At 44.9% G+C, this 8536-nt stretch overlaps 2 protein-coding genes across 2 annotated transcripts; one reads left to right on the top strand and one right to left on the bottom strand.

The window, feature by feature from the left end:
- Positions 1 to 299: 299 nt before the first annotated feature.
- Positions 300 to 1490, bottom strand: LOC133887256 (phospholipase A(1) DAD1, chloroplastic-like). The gene has a single exon (XM_062327197.1). It carries the CDS (start codon positions 1488 to 1490, stop codon positions 300 to 302), a length of 1191 nt encoding a protein of 396 aa, XP_062183181.1.
- Positions 1491 to 4993: 3503 nt separating this feature from the next.
- LOC133887532 (structure-specific endonuclease subunit slx1-like) lies at positions 4994 to 7361 on the top strand. Its single transcript, XM_062327517.1, has 3 exons — positions 4994 to 5278; positions 6061 to 6167; positions 6725 to 7361. The coding sequence occupies exons 1-3, from the start codon at positions 5112 to 5114 to the stop codon at positions 6886 to 6888; spliced, it is 438 nt and encodes a 145-aa protein (XP_062183501.1). The 5' UTR covers positions 4994 to 5111; the 3' UTR covers positions 6889 to 7361.
- The last annotated feature ends 1175 nt before the right edge of the window (positions 7362 to 8536 follow it).

Genomic DNA, 8536 nt, shown 5'->3' with positions numbered 1-8536 from the left:
AAAGCTACATCTTTTTTACATTTAAACTAGCCTAGCAACTATATTTGTTTGGACGGAATCCTAGAGCTGATACTGCATGCAACTCCCAAATACGTTATGGATTTTCATAAAACTGCAAAAAACTGTAGTATCGACAAACTGGAGTATTCCATGCGTGTTATCTCAAAAACTGTGGTTTTCATATCTGAAAACCGTAGCATCCAAACTGGCTAGTCATTCCTGTTAATTGTCTGTACAAAGCAATCACTAGTTTAGCATAGTTTACACTGTCAGATTAGCATAGGCCTGTACGAAATTGCCTAATCTGTGCAGGCAGCCACGAGCTTGAGGTACAAATCGAGGTCATGCGACGCCACCACGTTGGGCGCCGAATCCTGACTGCGGAGCCGCAGCTCGCGGCCCACGTCGCTGTACGCCCACCCCATCTTGGTGACCAGCCACCTCGGCACCCTGGGCTTCCTCTTCGCCGACCCGCCGTCTCGGCTGCTGCTGCTCCTGCTGCTGCAGTCGTCAACCGGGAACCCCGGCACCTTGGTCACGATGTCGTTCGAGTTCACGATGCGGAGCACCTTGCCGCCGCTCTCCTCCAGCCTGCGCCGGAACGCCGCGTTGCCCACGCGCGGGCAGCCGAACGACACGGCGGTGACCATAGGCGCGTCGTCCTCGCCGCATTGATGCACGATCGCTGTCGTGATCTCGTAGGCGGTGAGCACCGCGAGTGCGGCGCCGAGGCTGTGGCCGGTGACCGTGATGCTCAGCGGGGGCATGCCTTTGCCTCCGTATTCGCGGATGATTCTCTGCACCTCACCGCGCACCTGGTCCTGCAGGCTGCTGTGCGCTTCGCCTGGTCCGGTGAAGAGCCTCCAGAACCCGCTCTCCACCATCGGCTCCTCCTCCTCGCTGGCGTCATTGGACCGCGGTCCGGCTGCCGGCAAGCGGGTCAGAGTGGACTGGAAGTTGTCGACCCACTCGCTGCACGTCGTGGTGCCGCGGTACGCGATCACGACGTCGCGGCGGCCGAGCCGCTCGATCTCGTCCTCGTTGTCGCACACCGCTACGAAGCCAATGTAGCTCGAGCTGCACGACGACAGCCAGCCCGGCGCCGAGGCGGACGCCGCGTGGAGGAGGCAGGTGACCTGGTAGCCGGTCTCGGGGAGACCGGCGCGGCGCAGCAGGGAGCGGCTCGGGAACCGGCAGGATCCGTACGACGATGCGCGGCCGTCGAAGTCGAAGCTGGCGTACGCCGCGCGCACGAACCCGCCATACCGGACGAGCTCCCCGCGGAGCGCGCCGTCGAGCGGGCTCAGCAGGCCGTCCCAGACGCGGGCGCCCTGGAGGTCCGCCCACTTCGTGCCGATCCGCAGGGACGTCGAGTGCTTGGACGCCGGCGAGCAGGGCGCGAAGGAGCACCTGATGGTGCCGCAGCTGCCACGGGCACGGACGACGCTAGTAGGGTAGCAGGTGCGGGATCCAGAGATGGACGCCGCCATGCCTAGCTGGTCAGTTTGCTCCTTGGATCTCTTGACTTGGTTCTGACTTGTGAGCAGCAGAAGCTCCTCGTATATATATCAGGTGGAGGAACTTGGGAGCTGCGTCGTCGTGCGATTTGAAAACGGCGGGAAGCTGGCATGCAGGCACTGCGTGTCTTTTGTCGCTGCGCGTTCGGGAAAGGCAGCCGGGTGGGACGGATTATTTGATCTATTTATGTTTCTTATCTAATATCAATTCATCTATTGATTCTCTTATCTATCTTATAATTTTTTTACCTATTCTTCTGATATAAATCTGAACACAAATAAATAATTTTGATAGACTATAAATCCATAATAGATAGTGAATTTTTCCTTTCCCCGTGCGTTCTGCTTGATGTTTTTCAGGTAATGCAGTGTTCACCATCCTCGTCTTCAATTTCGGTTGCACCACGTACCACCCTGAAACCTGAACTCGAAAGTTGCGGCCAAACCTCCCAAATGCTATTCTTTTTTAGGCTGATCTCTGCTCTTAGATCGGAGGCATAATACTAGCATGTTTTTTGTTAGGGAAAATGTTTTACAGCAGAATGCAAGCTGTGAGTGTTAGTTCGGTCTTGGGTGTTGCATTTTGCACGTGAATGTACTGCAACTCCGGCAGCCATTTTTTTTTTCAGTTGATCGTTGCAAGCCAAAATTAACACTCCGACAAGTATTTTCGGGCTAAATATTCCATCTTACAATTTCTTTACGAAGAATGCCGGATATAAAAGTAAGTGAGACCAGACCAGTGATGGACGGCAATAAAAACACCTCCAACTGTTGGTGTAGGAGGGCGGTAAGCTAATGAGCAGAGTCAGGACGTGGGTGTCATACCGATTATGTTAGGAGCCGCCGGTGGTGAAAGGAGACAAAAATACAAGGGGGCATCCATAACGTCAATGTCCCATTCGTGATACAATGGTTGCAGGGGTAATGATGAAGGGGTTAGCCGACGCTAGACCAAAGGTCCATGGGTCTATGCCTGTTAGCCCCACCTCTCTTCATGCGCATAAAAAATCCATTTCCGCTAAGCATTGGAAGAGAAACAACGGGTAAAAAAAAAGGACAACTTTGTCATTCTGTGTCATGTGATATTTGTTTTCTGTTATTTTTGTGAAGAAAAACAATGAGCTAAGGCTGAGTGAAAATAGTGGCAAACGGAACCAATATATGCTTACGTTTTAATGGCAAAATTGCAATTGGAATTTTTTTTGGAAAATTCTAAATTGAGGCTCAAAGAAGTGGTCAATATGCATTTTTTTCAAAGATTATACATGAGTCGTGTAGCAATAATTAATTTCCTTAGTAATGGCACGACTTGGCAAGAACCAAGCATGGTCGTAGTTACTCACGGTGTAGAACTATAGACTATAGGAACATGATGTCATGTAAGATGCATTATACTTTGCATGTCCATTCCATCAGTTCAGTGTAGTTGCATCAAATGGATGAAGTTGCAAATATGGGTGTATTTTGTTTCGGCCTGATGTGAGCCAAACTTTGATTGCTTGATCAAATTTTGGCAACCTTAATTTTTGTTTGAAACTAAAATTGGTAAGGTTCCATCTCCTTACCTCTCTAGTTCAAGTTTTGAGTTACTATTGTCCAAAAAATGGGCACATTTCGCTGACACCAAATTTTAACTTGGTTTTCATATTTCACATGCTTGCTTGGTACATATGGTGCAAATTAAGCTGCAAATCGAATAGGCTCGATTTCCAAAATGCATATGCATATTGTCCTCTTCTGAAAACCTGATCATATCGGGCACGTGTTGCTGTGACACGCGTATGCATTTCCTCACAAGGCAATTAAGCACCTAATCATCCTGGACTGAGTGAGCTTGCATTCCGTAATTGGAAAGTCTATCCAGGACTGCACTGCCTAATCGCTCTCCCTGGCCCCTGCTGCCTAATTCTTCCATCGGCCTCTTTTCCTTTTCTGATGCATGGCCACAAACAGGTGCAGGGCTTAAGAGGCTATGCCTTGCATGGTCATTTTACACGTGCAGTTTAATCTAACCCGGCACGTGCGAATCATGACTATTTCATTGTTAGGCACGTTTTCCAATCACGTGCATAGGCTCAACGTGGTAATTTTTTTTTGCGAAAGGGGGATAATATTATATTAAAAAGACAGCACAGTACATCCCAAAATGCATACAACACCCTGAAAATGAAAGAAAATACAGAAGAAAAACAACACGGTCCTCCTCGCATTCATCCTCCACTTCAATGCCCTTCGCTGGTCCACCCGCACGGTCTGCCGCAGATGAGCAAGAACAGAGCAGCCCAGATTGACAAAAGCAGGGAGCACTCCCCACTCCACTCCTCCTTACGGTGTTGACGAAGAAGCTGCAATATCTAGTACCCCAAAACCTCCGCTCGGAGCACATCTTCACGCTGAACGAACAACAACACCTTCCTCACCCAATCCGAAAGAGACAATGGACCACTAGCACCTCCACCCTCAGCACCAAAGATGGAGACCCAGAAAAAGCTTCGACGCCACCGTACCACGTGCCAACGATCGAAAGACCAACAAACTGCAGCATATGGGATAAAGAACATCCCCCAATCGGATCCACAACACACACACAAACCTCCCGCAGCTGACCTTGGAGATCACGTCAGAGAAGGCATCATCACCGAAGCCAACTCAGAGAACCAAAAGCCCCCATGGTGTCGTCACCGATGGCTCCACCGAGAAAACCCAACTAGGAAACTATAACCTACCAACTACTCACTAGCTAACCTACGGCCTACTCCGGACGTCAATCCGCCGAAACCCCACTTCTCCAGAGCTGGAGAGGCCCCGGAGGAGGGGAGACGACAAGATCAACACCCGATTTGGAAATCAACCTTTTTTTGCCTGTCTATACCGTAGATGGGGAACGAGTTCTTTGGACACAACGTGGGAGTCCGAGATGGACAGCTCAACGTGGTAATTGGTAGTATTATCAACATAAAAAGAAAAGGATAATGGTTATGGGCTAATAGCTTATGCCACCCCGATGCCTTATTTCTTAGTGGTATTTTAGAGGAGAGAGATAGTAAAAAATTAGTGTTAAGAAATAAGCTTATAATGCATTGTGTCTATATATTGTTTCTTTAGATCTCCTAAAATAATTAATAGTTATATGTATTATGATCAAAACTATCATTTTGATCATATGAACACTTGTATTGCTTTACTGGAGATGAGGGGTGATCAGTACTTTGCCATGGATGTCGCAGGATTAGTTGTGGAGGGGAGAGAGCAAACTGCAGCAACCTAATACAATGTTTTACATCTTAGATGGCTCAAACAACTAGTTTAGTCTACAAGAAATAAGTTTGTTATCTCTTCTCTTCAAATAACTTGCCACGTTAACTTTTTATTTAGATAGACACATAGTTAATATTTAAGAAACCAGTCACTTGGAGCCCCGTGAGAGACCTCGTGGGCTGCTACGTATTAGGCCCGTGACTAAGCTCTGCCACGGCCGAAGGAAAAAAAAAATTGTTTCCCTTACGGCCCATTCAACCCCTGACATCATCAATTCCCCAAATCGAACTTCGTCCGTGGATGCGAGGCCTCCGCCCGCCGGCGAGGTGAGAGATGAGCCTCACGGCGGCCTTCCGGGCCGCGAAAACCCCCCGCACCCTTCGTTCCAAACCCGGCGAGGCCGCGAAGAAGAAGGCGGCGCCACCGTGGTGCGTCTACCTTATAGCCTCCTCCCGGATCCCTCGCACCTACGTTGGCGTCACCACCGACTTCCCTCGCCGGTGATTCCCTCATTCTCCCCTACCTCCCTGTTCCAGATTTGTCTCAGGTAGTTGTGGCGGCTAGGTTTATGTGTAGCATTAGGCGGAACCATCTGAAATTATTTAGCCACTGAAACCAACCACTAGGATTGTTCCTTGCAGAAAAAAAAACAAGGTTTGAGGAAGGCGGAATTGACCTGAGCTATTGCCTTACTTTGGTGGCAATTGTTGCAGAACACTGTGATTCGATTGTATTAGGACTGAAATTCTGCTGCTTTTGCATATTATTTGGGTACTGCTTACTGACTTTTAGTTGTTTTTGGGACAGCAAAAGGAAGCTCTGGTTAGTGTGCGGTTCCTTTGTTGAAGAAATTAAGAGTAGGCGCTAGACCCAAGATTCCTTCTAGTTAAATAAATATCTTGGACATGTGCAGTTGGAATGCATCTTCTAATCAAACTGTTATGTGCTTTTGTTTCTGCTTAGCTTCACCATGCACATTGCCGTGATGTATATTTTTGCCAGTGTGATCGATGCCAAAATTGGCTTACTCTTGCTGTATACCAGTAGGTTCTTTCATCACTGAATGGCATTGCTGTTGCCTTGAAATATTTGAGTTTTCTTCCTTGGGCATCTAGGGTATACATGTTTGAATACACAAAAGTTTATCCACATGTTTCTTGTTTGTATATATTAACAGTTAGCAATTGGAGGAAGTATGCTGTCGATAATGAATTTAAAAATCTTTAGTCACACCACATAGAAGTTGTATTTTTGTGTTAATGAAAGGAGCTTTCAATTGTAGCTTGCGACAACATAATGGCGAATTAAAAGGTGGTGCAAAAGCTGCCTGTGCTGGAAGGCCATGGAATCTCGCATGCCTTATTGAAGGCTTTGTTAGCAGAAGTGAAGGTTAGTAACTATAACTATCACATTTTTTACTGGATGTTACTAGAATCGGACGGTCACATACCATTCTTGAGTTTGTGTATACAACTTTCCTCTATACCTATTTAGTTCGGAATAAAAGTTACTAAGTTACTTTATATTGGAAGTTGGAACTAAGTTGTTACTCATCTTTTTTCTGTTAGCTCACACTTTCAGTTACACTATGAAGCTATGTTTATCTTACTATACTAAACAAAATGTCTGGTCGTCTGTCCTGATGTACAATTGAGTAGTTCACCAATCTTCTCCAGCTCTTTATTTTGTTTAGTATAATGGTAATTTGTTTAATGATTCTAGGTAACTAATCCTTCGCACCTAGCGTTCAATTTTTGTTTCCCTCCTTTTACACAGAAAAATGTTCATATTATCCAGCTGGAATGTTTGAATCCATAATGTTTCTGAATATAATATGCAGCTTAATGTACACTAGCATATGTGATTTCTGCATCAAAAAGGAAATTATCATTTCACTATTTGATTTTGAACCAATATGTCCTATTTATCAGATTATCTTTTTGCAGCCTGTGAGTTTGAATCGAGATGGAAGAACATCTCTCAGAAAATGGCACGGAAAAGGAATGAGCCTAGAATGAAGTCAGTGTTGCAGCATCGAGAAGCGGCGTTGAGCAGAGTGGAGACCCTTATGGATTGTAGCCACCTAAATATCAAATGGCACTCAAGTTGAGGTTGTTTATTCACACTGTTGTATGCAGAGGCATCTAATTGTGCAAAAAATCACCAATTAACCATAAATTATTTTAAAAAAGAATTCTCATGTCTTCCACTCATAGCAAAGAGAACACTTTGACTTGCTACCAATAAGATCAAGATGACTATTGTATTTTTTTTCTATAACACTAAGACGCCAGAAGAGGCAGCTGGGGCTTCAATTGTATGTTTTATTTCATTTGTATAGGCATTGTTTCACCAGGGTAGATAGTCTTCCAATACAGGAGCCATGTCTCGTGTGATGGACCTCTGTTTATATGTAAATGACACTTATGTACTGTAATCATTTGTATTTTCTTAGGGCATGCTTGCATAGAGGGATATAGTCAAATCCGTGTATTTCACGTGTGATTAGGAGGGAAAACAGATAACTTACTTGCCAATTCAAGGGGGTATTGGATCAAATCCGTGCCTATTCATTTCTCTTTATATTTTACCTTTTATAACCTTCAGTTAACTTCACACGAATGGAATTTGCATTCTTTTTTACTATGATGAAGATTTATGTCTATTTCAACAAAAGATGCTGAAAAGTATTCATTTCTAAAACATTTTCAGCATTTTGGTATTTCTTGTCATCTCTTTACTTTCGGTGTTTCTTAGACCTTTGTCGATTGCCATTTGAGAGAAAGGTAGAGCTAATTTTTTGTATGGTGCCATATGAACATGTAGGCCCCCGACTTTCACAACCTATTATTACTTCCACTAGACCACAAGCTACAATATAAGATTACTTCTTCTAGGTGATTCTCATAGCCTAAAGGAAAATTTACTTTGTTCTACAATTGAACTACTAGATGGGGCGTTGTCCATCAGAAATGGCATAGGATGATAGGAATAGTCCATATTAAGGAAAATTTACTTTGTTCTACAATTGAACTACTAGATGGGGCGTTGTCCATCAGAAATGGCATAGGATGATAGGAATAGTCCATATTATGTGTTCTGTCCCTTTATGTGTTCCACACTCCTCCATTTTCTTTCATTATTTTACTTCAGTTTTAGTTACTGCATGACCAGTTTCTGTTGATTGGTGTACATCTTCGTAAGCAAACAAATGATAACACTCCCTGGATCGAGGTAACTGCTTATTCAACCTTATAGAAGGATTGCATAATAGTAAAATAAAGGAATATCTAAATAATTCTGTTGATCACATTGTATGCAATTCAAACGGAAACCAGCCAGATTTCACAATTATAGAGAAATATTGGCAAAGTCCACTTGGGGAATTTTTTAGCCCTTTTAAAACTAATGTTTTAATAACAGCATGTGCAAAATTAAATTTTCAAGAAGTAGCCTATTTTGTCACGTTAAGATCCTTGGCGCGGCAAAACAACATGATCGCACCATGTGCAGTGGCGTGACTCAGGCCGCCACGCTGGTGGGAGCCGAGGCACTTTACATGTTGCGCCTATGCAGAAATTTTGGCTTGTTTCATCCTGAGGTAGAGCACCGTGCTCTCCCCTTCTTCTTCTTCCCATTCCTTTCCTCCTTCTCCCTGTCGAGTCCGAGCTTGAGCCCAAGAAGTTCCTCGTCATCACCACCGCTACCCCCTCAATCGTCCACCAAATCCTTTTATTTTTGGCATGAATCGAAGGGGA

The sequence above is a fragment of the Phragmites australis genome, chromosome 12, assembly GCF_958298935.1.
Source record: "Phragmites australis chromosome 12, lpPhrAust1.1, whole genome shotgun sequence".
Taxonomy (NCBI): Eukaryota; Viridiplantae; Streptophyta; class Magnoliopsida; order Poales; family Poaceae; genus Phragmites; species Phragmites australis.
The sequence above is the reverse complement of the archived record's forward strand: the minus strand, read 5'-3'. Positions and strand labels throughout refer to the sequence as shown.

Coding starts and splice junctions, on each gene's coding strand:
- LOC133887256 (XM_062327197.1), bottom strand. CDS start 1,490: ATGGCGGCGTCCATCTCTGGATCCCGCACCTGCTACCCTACTAGCGTC.
- LOC133887532 (XM_062327517.1), top strand. CDS start 5,112: ATGAGCCTCACGGCGGCCTTCCGGGCCGCGAAAACCCCCCGCACCCTT. Junction 5,279..6,060: donor ACCACCGACTTCCCTCGCCG/GTGATTCCCTCA, acceptor TTTCAATTGTAG/CTTGCGACAACATAATGGCG. Junction 6,168..6,724: donor CTTTGTTAGCAGAAGTGAAG/GTTAGTAACTAT, acceptor ATCTTTTTGCAG/CCTGTGAGTTTGAATCGAGA.